This window comes from Perna viridis, chromosome 14, assembly GCF_037379345.1.
Source record: "Perna viridis isolate PV_CMFRI_1.1 ecotype Kerala chromosome 14, ASM3737934v1, whole genome shotgun sequence".
In the NCBI taxonomy this organism is placed as follows: domain Eukaryota; kingdom Metazoa; phylum Mollusca; class Bivalvia; order Mytilida; family Mytilidae; genus Perna; species Perna viridis.
Genome location: NC_142458.1, coordinates 11,518,407 through 11,531,775, shown reverse-complemented (window position 1 = coordinate 11,531,775; position 13,369 = coordinate 11,518,407). Strand labels below are relative to the sequence as shown.

Genomic DNA, 13,369 nt, shown 5'->3' with positions numbered 1-13,369 from the left:
TTAAAGTAACCCTAGTCAGTCTTACCTTGTATTGTTGGCACAATTCTTTATGCTGAGTACAATCTACCTTGGCTATTTTTACACTTTGAATATCTTCATACTGCTTGGCAAGATCTTGCCAAGTGGGGGCTAATCTTTTACAGTGACCACACCTAAAATATACGAACAGGTAATACATATTTTTAAAACTGAAAAATCAGTGATATATTTGTACCCCACTACCACCCAAAAGACACTATACAGGAAATCCTCAAAGTCATACAGATGGGGAAAAAAAGAGATGCACAATAGCATCATATGACATATGATAAAAAATTTGAGAGGAGTTGCAGACAGGAAATGTGGATGGACAGATGAATAGATAGACAGCATAATTTCTATAAACATTTTACTTTTAATGTGATCTCCAATTATTTTGCTGTAATGGCAACAAAGGTAAAATAAAACTTCATGGTCCTGCGGCAAAATTTAATAAAATCACAATTTCTATTTGAAAAAAAAGACCAAACCTCTATTAAACAAATTTGATCTATGACCTCAGAACCAACCACTGAAGGTTTATTTTAGTCTCACATGAACTGTGCATACATGTAAGTTTAAAATACTGTAAATGTATTCATTTTCGAGTTGTACTATTTTTTGCTATGGACAGAAAATCACAAAAAAATAGTACTCATGAAAATGGGTCTTGAACACTGTATAAGGCTTATCATTTTTTTTTGAAAATGCAAAAATGTTCAGGTGAAAATTAATATGTTTACATTATGTTTTGGTCAACAGACCTGTCATTCAAGTCTCTCAGAACTTAGGACAACACCTCATTGTTAGTGCATGACTTGTCTATTAAGGCCATGCAAGTTAATAACTGCCCTCTCACAGGTTACACCTGCCTCCAATAATTGTCATTACATTTATAGACTGTTTGTTCTAAAAACAATGACATGCATGAGGTGTATAGTATTGTTTCAGAAGAAAAAGTAGTGTGATGGAAGCCTTTTTCTTACATTATACAAAATACAAAATGTAAACTTTCGTAGGACTGACAGTTCCTCCATTCTACTTCGTAGCAGGCCCTAAATATTTCATAAATCTATAACTTACCATGGAGCAAAAAACTTGACAAAAGTGACTCCAGTTTCAATGGCTCCTTCAAAGTTCTCTGCATTTAAATCTACTACAAGATCCTGAAAAAGATGAATGGTTGTTATATTTTTATATTGATATTTTACCAAATAAAGCATCACAAAATATCAAGCTGCAAGTATTTCAAGTATTATATATCAGGACAAAAAACTACAGCTGTCTTATATGACCTTTCAACAGAGAGTAAAATCATGGTCACATTAGACAGGTGGGTTCATTTGCATAAAATGAACTTCATAGGGGTATTCTAAATCATTAGGTAATTGCTGAATACATGTGGTTGTTTAGGCAGGCTTGACTGTAGTTGTTACATGAAATCAATAGTCCTTTTTCATCATGAACTTGTGTATCATTATGGTGTATCCCTCTGCGCCATAAAAACTTATTTGTTCAATGTGTCATAGTTTTCCTTTCCTCTTTTGTCTACCCCAGACTTGACTGTTGACTTGACATAGGACGCTTACTCTACTGTGCACATGGTCCACGCTCCCAGTTTTTAGTGGATTTCGCGTTGCTCATTTACTTTTGCTACTTTGTATGTTTTATTTTAGTTACTTTATATTCTTTGTTGTGTGTGTGTGTTTTCCATGTCTGGTCTTTGTCCCTGGATTACATTCTTCTGATTACTGCTATTACCTTGGTTCCCTTGATTGCTCTTTCATAATCCTGACTTAGACTTCTTTTTCAAAAATTTTTAGCAAAGAGAAGTAACTCTCCAACCTGACACAGTGGTTTACTGTCTGATTGGAGCACTGGACAGCAGTAGACTTCAAACTCAAAAATTTCATTCATTTGGACTGCAGTAAGCATTGGGATACTTTAAAATAAATTACTTCAAACCATTGAGGTACTGACCTAGTGCAAATAGTTTTAGAATCAAAGAATAGTGTTTACAGATCTTCCTTTCCCCAATGAGACCTCCAACCAGGTTGTCATACATTGGTGGGTAATGTCCCTTAGAAAGACATGCCAAAATAGCTTGCATTCCGTTAATATGAAAAAGAACTAATAGTAAAACAGATAATGGGAGTTGGATAAAAACAAGGAGAGGCTTAAATTGGCAATGGATAAGAGACAAGGAGGGGCTTAAATTGGAGGTGAATAAGAAACAAGGAGAGGCTTAAACGGGAGATGGATAAAATCAAGGAGAGGCTTAAATTGGAGATGGATAAGAAACAAGGAGGGGCTTAAATTGGAGATGGATAAGAAACAAGGAGGGCTTAAATTGGAGATGGATAAGAAACAAGAAGGGGCTTAAATTGGAGAAAGATAAGAAACAAAGAGGGGCTTAAATTGGTGATGGATAAGAAACAAGGGGGGGGGGCTTAAATTGGAGATGGAGAAGAAACAATGAGTGGCTTAAATGGGAGTTATTGATAGGCGTGGAAAAATTTTGCTATCTGTAGCAGCTCCATGGATTCTTCTCTGAAAGAAATCAGATTGTTTTACATGCATGAAGTAAGGGTTAATATTATACATACCTTAGTATCGGCACTATCTCCAGACTCACTACTACCACCAGTAAATTTATCGACATACATGCTGAGACTTCCAATATCTCTTCCACCATTATACTCGTCTTTCTTCTCACCATCTTTAAAGATGAACAAGGTTGGATAACCTCTAACCTATCAAAAAAGTGATGAGTCATATAGATTTATTGATTATAGGTCAATGTCCTTATATGTCTCAAATGCACAAATGTCTCACCAATGGTGTAAGTATAATAGAGAACTAATATGCAGACATATCTGATTAAATCTGTAATAACTGTATTCCAAGTTTTATTAAAATCCACCAACTGTTGACAAAGTGAATACTGTAAACATACTAATTTTCGCAAGGTACTAATTTTAATTATTTCATGGTGGATGGAAAAGCATAAAAATTAGTCACATGAAATTGATTTGTATCATTAGATAGCACTAACATTTTTTTGAAACTTCAAAAATTAATACCCATGAATATGTTCCATCGACAAAATTTGCCAAAATAAGGAGGTAGACCTAGTGTAAGGGACATTACTCTTGAAATCAGGGATGCGTTTGTATCATACTCAATTTCATCAAAGCCTATCAAGCTTTCATTTAAAACAGAATGAAATCAATCCAAGTTACTTTGATGTTTACATGAGATTGATGTAAAATCTTGAAATCAGGGTTGTGTTTGTATCATATTCAATTTCATCAAAGCGTATCAAGCTTTCATTTGGAACAGAATGAAATCAATCCAAGTTACTTTGATGCTTACATGAGATTGATGTAAAATATTAAATACAAACGTTCCAATGATTTGAAAGAGTTGTGTCTCTTACCTCAGGTCTACATCCTTCATATGTTTACAGTACATCCTTTAATCATAATATTTGTGATATTTTTATCAATCAAAAAGTTGTTATTGCGACCTGTTTCTTTGACAATAGTGAATGTTTTATATTGTTGACATTTGTTGAAATGAAAAGGCAGGATGAAGATTTGGTCTTCATACCTTTCAATAGTATAGCTTACAAAAAGTACCGACAGTTTATTCACAAAAGTTATAGTTGGGAAAGAATTTTTTCCTGATGTACATTTTTTGGTGGTTCCTGAGGATGAACTAAATCAAAATTATGTGACTCTTTATTTTTTTTACATGGAACATTCCACAAATCACTGCTATCATAATTATCAAAATTAAATTATTTTATCAGGAAAAGAACATAAAATAACCAAAAATAACACATACAAAGAAACAAAAGTAAATGAGCAATTTGGACTTCACTAAAAACTAAGAGCATGGACCAGGTGTAAAGGTAGGGTAAGCATCCTCCACTTTTCTAGAAATAACTGCTGAGTTGCTCATAAAAAGTCCAGTCCAGTCAAATTCTGCAAGTCAACAAAATTCATTCAAAAAGGCAAAGGAATATTATAAATTTTCATTTTTACCTTGTTCTCTGAGCAAATTTCTTTCTGTTCTGTACAATCAACTTTAGCTATTTTTACATCTTTCTCATCACTGTACTTCTTGGCTAAATCATCCCATGTTGGCGCCAATCTTTTGCAATGTCCACACCTAGAATTTTATTTATTATTTACATTCCGTTATGCATATATACATGTGATGACCAACGTTTCTATACAATTTTAATAAAAACCCTTGAACAGTTTAGATTGTTTGTTTGTTGGGGTTTAACGCCCGAGCAGCAATATTTCAGCTATATTCAGGCGATTTTAAACATGTAAAAGCTTCAAGGTGGATCATCTCCATTGGAGTTGTTTTTTTGTTTTTTTTTGTGACAGTAATTATATTCCATCATGCACATCTACATATGATACTTAACCTTTCTACAAAATTTCATAGAAATCCCATTAAGCCGTTTTGAAGTTTTATTATTTCCCTTTGGAGTCCTGTATCACAGTTATTATATTCCTTCATGCACATCTATATATGATACCATACATTTCTACAAAATTTCATAGAAATCCCTCCAGCCTTTAAGAAGTGTGACTATATCCCTTTGGAGTCCTATGTGACAGTAACTACATTCCTTCATGCACATCTACATATGATAGCAAATCTTTCTACAAAATTTCATAGAAATCCCTTAAGCCATTCAGGTGTCTAATTATCGCCCTTTGGAGTCCAATGTGACAGTTGTTATATTCCTTCAAGCACATCTACATATGATACCAAACCCTACTACAAAATTTCATAGATTTAGAAGTCTAAATTAAAACATGCAATCTAGACTCTACAATAGATCATCTCCCTATCGGTGCATGTAGTCCTGAGGTCCCAAGATTTGATGTTTTTGTTTTTGTTTTTTTTTATTGTAGTGTCTAGATTGCATGTTTTAATTTTATGTATGTATATAGTGACTTTTCTCAAATAAAGGTAAAGTAACTATGATATGACCTTTAGTATCTTACCATGGAGCATAGAACTTGACAAATGTTACTCCTTTAGCAATGGCATCCTTGAAAGTAGCATCATTAAGTACAAGAGGCTCTCCCTAAATGTTAAAAAAAGGATCTGTTAAGTACCACTCTGTGTAAGAATCAGGCAATGGGTAGCACATCAAAATTCCCAATTTGGTCTTTTTTGCCATAAATATATTCACTACATCTAGAAAACAACTGAAACGCTTTTAAAATTTATCCTGAAGCATCTGTGACGTAGATATTTTTGACTGCTTATATAAGGAAAAAATGTGAGAAAATGTTTCCGCCATATTTCCACAGTGCATTTCATTTTCAACTAAATTTGACCTATAAATATCTTAAAATGGCAAATTTTATAAACACATTTCTGGAGTTTATCAGGTATAAATACTTGGTTAATGCAATAAAATCTCTGTGTGCTTTTCCTTCATATGCCACACCTTATACACATTTTTGCCTGATTCTTAGACAGAGAAGTACTTAAATCACATGTCATTCAACAAACTGTATAATAACAATTGTGAATTTTGAGAACTTTTACATAGAAAATCCCAACTTGGTTACAAACGATCTTGTTTTATCCATCTTCCTCCTAATGCTGTTCAGGCCTTAGTTCCATAAAAATCAAACCCTAGATTTTGCCCTTAAACTATCAATTTCAAGCAATCTAAGGAATGACTGGAAGAAACCTGAGACTTTTCACAAAATCTAGCCTGATTTTGACTTTCCATCAATTTATAATTATACAGTTTAATTTTGACAGGATTATCTAAATTTGTGTATCCTGACCTTGATCTCTGAAGCAGCTTTCTCTGGAACTTTTCCTTCCTCATCTTCGTTCTTATCCTCTCTATTGATCATCTTGTTGACATATGTCTTGAAAACTTCTAGATCTCTAGCTCCAGCATACTTGTCCACCTAGAGTGAAAAAGGTATTGAACAATTTCTTATACTGTAAACTGTGAATTTTTTGCTGCAGTTTTCATCTTCACTATTTTTGCAGTAAGAGCTGTAATGTGAAAATAAAGCTGTAGTTAATTTTTTTTAAAGAACATTATAAAATAATTATAAAAAAGATCATGCATTTAAAACTGCTCAATTGTAGATAGATTACCAAAATCATGAGAAAAAAATGCTGGGAAAATTTCTCGCTTCACAGTACATTGACAAAAAATCTACTGGCACTAATTACACAACCAATCAAGTATTTTTCTTTGTTTTCTAATTATGAAATTTCTAAGTGCATTAATACAAGTGTCGATAACTTTCATCTGATATTAGTAAAGTAGAAATAGAAAAGTTCTAACTTGTATTCTTGAATAATACATTTTTTAAATGAATGTGTAGTACATTGTAACAAAACTGTATGGACAGTACTATATATACCGGTTTAAGAGAAAAAAATATAAAACAATGCTTGGAAATGCTCCTCCCTTAATCCTGTACCAATTTACATAAAGAGGTGGGGTTTAGTATTTAATATGGCAGTTGCGTAAATGCTTTGTTACCTCTATACAGGAGACTGACTATCGTACTAACCTTTTGTCCATCTTTAAAGAAGAGCAATGTTGGATAACCTCTGACCTCAAGAGTACTGCAAAGGGTACTGCTTACAGTACAATCAACCTGTTTAATTATACAAAAAAATGAAGATATGTGAAATTTTTAATTAAGCTCATTTAAAAAAGACTACTGCATCAAGTGGGCTTAAATCTCTGAAGATGGATAATCACCTCAGCAGGCATTAGCCAATAATATTCCTCCTTCGTACATATCTACTTCATCAAAATCTATTTAGTAGTTAAAATACTATAAAGCTCATGGTTAAAAGAAAATCAGTTGAAAAATGGTATAAAAACTGAAAGCTGGGTCACTGACTCACATAAGGTCAAATATTACAATTCAATAAGAGGGCAGCATGATGGCATGTCGCAATCCTGTGCTGAATAAGCCTGATGGAACCTCTAGGTTCTTCATTACCTTAGAAATTTTAATATTTTCATCACCAGTATATTCCTTTGCCAAATCTTCCCATGTGGGAGCCAGGCGTTTACAATGTCCACACCATGGTGCAAAGAACTTGATGAAATGGCTACCAGTCTCTACAAACTTGGCAAAGTTATCATCATTCAAGTCATACAGGGGACCAGACTGAACTGATTCCTCCTCCTCCCCTTCTTCTTCCTGGAATGAAAAGAACCAGTAAGGCAACATGGAAAGAAACACAAGTATCATGGTTTCAGACCCGGTCTACGACCACAGCAAATATGTAACAATAGTAAGGCCAAGTTTGACCATTTTCATTCCTATAAAAAAGTTGATATTTCTCTGATAATTGATTTACCAAAAGAAAATTTTTTTAGCTATTATGAATAAGCTTTGAATCAGCAATCAAAACCACTTCCTCTTCCTTATAAGGAAATGCAAGTCTAAAATAAATTTCATACTCATATTTTTATGCATTTTTTTAAAGAACCTTGGTATAAATATGAGTGCTACCTTAAATTACAGATAAGGTAACGTAATGGTGAAAAAGGGGAATGGCATTATATTAAAAAAAAACTATTCTTAACTCGAAAACTACATTTTGGACATTGTGGAAAATTGAATGTAACCTGCATTTTATAATACTTAACAAATGAGCAAAGTTCAAACAAGTACTATCTTTAAAAAAAAATAGCCAATGCAGTTGAATTTGTTCTTTCTACTTATTATTTTTTTACATTTTATTCAGGAAATAACACCTGGAAATTTCAATTTTCGATACAGTTTTTTCGAAAGCCTCTAAGTTATCAGTATTTGACTAATCGGAAAACAGAATTCTGATCAGGTGACTTGTGTTTCCATGGAAGAGCGCCTTTAAGGTAAAAGGGTAAAAAGCAAAACTATTCCTACTGCGTCGAAAAAAATTATTGATCCTTCTCATCTAGAGATGTACAGACGAACACTCAACTTTTCAGAGGATATCACATAAAACCTTGCTGCTTTGGTGGCAGGGAATAAAAATGTGGTTTCCAGACTGCATAATCCCACATCCAACTTACCAAATCACAACTTTTTTAGTCCCAGGATATCTCTTTAATAAAACAATTTTTAGTGTACACTACAAAAAAATAAAGTTTGCTTTTGCCTACAAAAATGAGTGTCTCTCCCATTGTCAAAGTTCAAAGGCACATAATTCCCATCGAATACAATGGATCATAAATTCCTGTCCCCCAAAAGATGTCTCCCAAAACAAGTGGGGTAGCTTAAGGCAAGGTATCATTTCAAAAGAATATTGTATTTTTTTACCTTGTCAAGCTGTTCTTCAACAAAAGATTGCAGTGAAGCTAAATCCCTCTGTCCTTTATAGCGGACTGGATCCAATTTTCCATTTCCAAAAAACTTCAGAGTTGGGTAACCAGTTACATCATTGTCTGAGCAAAGAGCAGTCTCCACAGTACAGTCAACCTGATATAAATAAGTAATGAATATTCACGATGTATTGTCTCCACTGTATGGTCAACCTATAATTAAATATGTAATGAATATTCATGATGTATTTTCTCTATTGTACAATCAACCTACAGTAAAATATGTAATGAATATTCATGACGTATTGTCTCCATTGTACAGTCAACCTACAGTTAAATACATAATTCAAATTCATGATGTATTGTTTTATCTGCAGTCAACCTATAAAATCAAATCATTAATGAATATTCATGATGTATTGGGGTCAAATTACTATGCAAAACTGAATACTGCCCTTTTATAATCTGTTATCAATTTTTATGACTGACAAATAGTCAAATAGCTCATTGGAACATCACATTTTTCACCGGAAATTTTACATTTTGTTGGGAACTTAACTTCTCCATAATAAAATTAAGGAAGTGTTTAAGAGGGAGTCCATACAGAAAACCAGGCAGTGGGTTGCACCTGACAAATTTCGTTTTCAAAAAATTTTCCAATTTTCATCTATTTCATACAGCAAATATTGACCCTGCACACCTTCATCATGTGTAGAAATATCCTGTAAAATATTTTAGATGAAGTTCACAAACTGTATGAGAAGATAGCCAGACAAGCCATGATCATGAGTAATCCAGACTGACAGACGAACGGACAAACAGGGGTAAATTAATATGCCCCTCCACTGTTCTTTGCAGTGGCATAAAAGAAATCTATGGGATAAAATTCACCATGTACCATCCAAATCATAGGAACTTCCTGGTATCTAAATGGACATTCTCTTAAACACTTCAAAGTTTGAATGATATTGGTTCAATACTTTTGAGTTACATGTCACACAAAGTAGGAACCTCCTAAGCATGTCGGACAGATAGACAGACAGGCTGTGGAGCAACAAGTCCTGCCATTACTATTGCAGACGCAGATACAAAGAAATAACATAAAACAAAATGGCAAGTACAAGTACATTTGTATTCATTTTTAAAAAGTTCTAACAATTTTCAATCAGAAAACATGATGTAAACCCTGAATAATTTGAAACATTATCTACACTAAGAATGAACAGAATCAACTGAATGTATGAATTACAATAGAAGATATACACAAAAGAATGTATCCTTTAATATGCAGAAACCTATTTTTTATTGATAAATTATTAATTTCTGTCTGTTATCTAGTATTTCTAAGTCAATAAAATGTGTAACTGTGTTGTATTATACACTAAAATCATTGAGAGATGTTACAACACATGAAGCTTCACAAAATTGATCGTATTTCCTGACAAAACTAACAAAACTCAAAACTAGAAAAACTGTGAGAAAAGCTCATTTGTTGATACTCCCTGCTCCCCAACCATAAACTATATAGGAGACCCCCATAGCGATTTATACCATTCTGATTGAAAACCAAAATGGAGGATGCACCATGGCGTCATGTGATAAAGAATCAGAGAAAATTTGCTTCATCAAATTCCAATTAGTAGTTTTAGAGGAGTGGCAGGTCAGAAGATGCAAAGATGCAAATTTGTGCTATACCCACCTAAGCCTAGATTAAATATTTACGAAATTTTGGTGTTTATAGAGACTGCTAAAATACGCCAAAATTAGCAGCCGGCAAAAATAACACTCTATACCATAGTCAAAGAACAAATGGCAATACACGTATCAAGGTAAAAACTTGAAAGTTGGAAACAACGGTCCGCACTAGGTACAGGCATTTTCAATTGGTTTGGTCAGTTAAACCAGGTTTTACAGCATTCAAAACCTCCCACTGTCACCATGGTTAATCAATGCTAAATCAAATCAGATATGAACAGAATAACTTCAGTTTTAAACATCACAACAGCACATCACATCAGGCCCTGTCAGACTCACTGGGATATTTTCAGTCTTGGCTTCAAAACTGCCCTCATAATGTACCTCTCAGTATGATTGCAAAATGGTGTATGAGGAATAGATTTATATAATATCATTTTTAATACACCTACAGCTAGGTACTTAAAATAGACACTTCTTTACTCCATCTCTAAACTACCAATCAAGTATTTCAGTCCAGGTTGTTCTCTACAAACCTGTCTACTAAACCTAAAATAAGGTATACCAAATACCCCTCTAAAAAAATACCCCAAATAGAACCTCAAATGGCCTGCAATGTGTTCCCATTATAAAGTTGACAAATAGTTTACATTGTCCCATGTGCCGAAGAGCTATGGAAAAGCCACAGATGGTCTGCTCATCTCCATTCAAAGAATAGTGTCATCTTGTGTGAAAAATTAAGATCCAGACACTCAATCAATATGAATGAATCCATTCAATTTTAGTTATTTTTATCAGTATTTTTATGTAGGCTCGTCTACATCATGTCATTACTTTGTGTGAAAGATTAATTCTACAAACTAAACTCTTTCATTGTGTAAAATAAAACTACTGCCTGCACTTAATACTAGGAGAAGTTGCTAACAAAGAGATTACCCCCCTTCAATAATATTGTTTCTTCATGCATATATATATACAAATGATGTCCAACCTTTCTATAAAATTTCATCAAAATCCTTCAAGTGCTTTAGGGGGAGTTTACTCATGAGATTTTAACATGTAAAGTAAAACCCTGAAATTGGATTATATCCTTATGGAGTTCTCTGACTTTAACAATATTCTTTCCTGTGAATCTACAAATGATCCCTAGCTGTCCTATCAAATTTCATTCAAATGGCTTGAGAAGTTAAGGAGGGGATGTTATTACAAGAAATGTGGACAAACAGACGGGGTGCATGGTTCTTATCTAACAAACATTGTTCGCTGGGGGTATAACAATGAGTCTTGACTCAAGGAAGACTTACAAAGCTTGTATGGTATATATGCATTTAAGATATAATTTACCGGTAATTGTTTTTCAAAAAGACCTGACATATTAACAAGTGTTTGTTAAAGGCAGGGAAATTCAGTTCCATTTGAAAAACTCAGTTTATCAAATGTGCTAAAAAGGTCCACTTGCTCGGCTCATACCTAAAATGGTATCAGAATTCATAATTTAAAGTCCATAAAAATGGGAGATGTGGTATGATTGCCAATGAGACAGTCTTAGTCATCCACCAAAAGTCAAGCGACAAACAGTTAAACTTCTAAAGGTCACTAAAAGGTCTTCAATAATGGGCAAAACCCATCTCATAAAGCAAGCTGTAAAATGCCCCAAAATAAATAAAGTGAAACTTTTCATACATGACGGAAATTGACCAGTTCCTTTTTACCTTAGCTATGATGACATCGAGGTCTTCTTTGGTGTTGTATACTTTAGCTAGTTCGTTCCAGGTTGGTGCTAGTCTTTTACAATGTCCACACCTGGAAAAGAACAAAACGCAACTATCTGATTATCATGTATCAGTATGTTCTCTATTATTTGGTTCAAAGAGTAATCAAGGGAACAAAGGTTATAGCGGTAATCAAAAGAATGCAATCCAGGGACAAAGACCAGACATGGAAAACAGACATACACTACAAAGAACATAAAGTAACTAAAATCAAACATACAAAGTAACAAAAGAAAATGAGCAACTCGAACTCCACTAAAACTTGGAGTGTGGACCAGGTGCATAGGTAGGGTAAGCATCCTCTGCTTTTCTAGAAACACCCGCCGAGTTGCTCAAACACTCTCCTACAGACCAATGGCAAGTAAGTTTCATAAGTCAAAGTCAAAACAGGACTTGCCTACTGGGCAACCTAATTTTTGATGGGTTTTTTTCTGTTCAAAATACCATTAGGGCAATAAACTTAACTCTGGGTCAGTTGACTTTCAGTAGAACTTGCCCACTTAAACAATTAGGCCTAACTTTTAGTATAACAGATATATTTATTTTATTTTTGTATTTTCTGTAAATGTTATATGGAAACAGAATCCACTATTGACTTAAAATGAATTGATATTTTAAAAATGTGTTCAAATACTGTAATATAATTCAAAGGTCTGAGTCACTTTATTTTAAGAGTAAGGTTTAAGGCACCAAAGTCTGAAGTAGGACTCCTACACTTCAAATGACATGACCTCTAAAAAATTATTATTTGAATTTTGGTACTTAAGAATGGTCTCTGGTTTGATTTATTTCCCGTTTAAAGTTTGATAAGTTTTGTACCAGAAAGGCTCGAGGCCAAAATAATGGCAAAACATTAATTTTTAATTTTATGGTTTGATTTTTCAATTTTCGGTAAGTCTAATCTATGAAACTTCCCAAAACTTGTGTCATTGAGAAAACATCATAAAACCAGGCTTATCTAAGTTGCCATTAGCCCTTTATAAATCCCTCATAAAATATGTATACAAGGAATTGGCAAAAGGTATTGCCTGAATTCACATTCAGGTTTTGACCTGATCGACCATCCAAGGTAACTAATGTTTACCAAAGGCAACTTTGGTATGGACACTAAAAGTGAGCTACTATGATGACTACACATCAAATATTTCTATTCCAACATGTGGGCTGTGATCTATTTGTTAAGTAATAAAAATTGCTGCTTTGTAAAGGAACAAAGCATTGAAAATCTTTGACAAGAAAGGATAGCTGCTAATACAAAAGACATGTACACCATATGGACTTGGATTGTATATATTTATCCTGTTTGAATCTAACATGCCCATACTTTAATTTGTAATTTATACAACATGTTCAGATACAGAAATTGGCATTAAAGGAACAAGTTCAAAAGTGAAAATTTACATTAAAAATTCTTTGTTAAATGGTCTGTTCACTAAAACCTGCTACAAGCATCATTTTTAGACGCTAATATTGTTATAGCAACTTCTTGCATTCGTAATATTTTTTTACTTAATGTTTGTATATGATTTGCAAAAATATGTAGTTA

General features: G+C 33.5%; 1 protein-coding gene across 2 annotated transcripts in view; it reads right to left on the bottom strand.

Annotated features, from left to right (window-relative positions):
- LOC148598202 (thioredoxin domain-containing protein 5-like) overlaps nucleotides 1-13,369 on the bottom strand; it is a 33,752-nt gene that overhangs the window by 11,803 nt on the left and 8,580 nt on the right. For both annotated transcript variants that reach the window (XM_088559958.1, XM_088559959.1), the window contains exons 2-11: nucleotides 11,764-11,854; nucleotides 8,355-8,513; nucleotides 7,044-7,247; nucleotides 6,603-6,689; nucleotides 5,853-5,981; nucleotides 5,052-5,134; nucleotides 4,068-4,194; nucleotides 2,625-2,771; nucleotides 1,102-1,184; nucleotides 26-152 (exon numbers count right to left, since the gene is read on the bottom strand). In XM_088559958.1, the coding sequence (XP_088416084.1) occupies nucleotides 26-152; nucleotides 1,102-1,184; nucleotides 2,625-2,771; nucleotides 4,068-4,194; nucleotides 5,052-5,134; nucleotides 5,853-5,981; nucleotides 6,603-6,689; nucleotides 7,044-7,247; nucleotides 8,355-8,513; nucleotides 11,764-11,854 (1,237 nt within the window). The remainder of the gene's footprint in view (nucleotides 1-25; nucleotides 153-1,101; nucleotides 1,185-2,624; nucleotides 2,772-4,067; nucleotides 4,195-5,051; nucleotides 5,135-5,852; nucleotides 5,982-6,602; nucleotides 6,690-7,043; nucleotides 7,248-8,354; nucleotides 8,514-11,763; nucleotides 11,855-13,369) is intronic.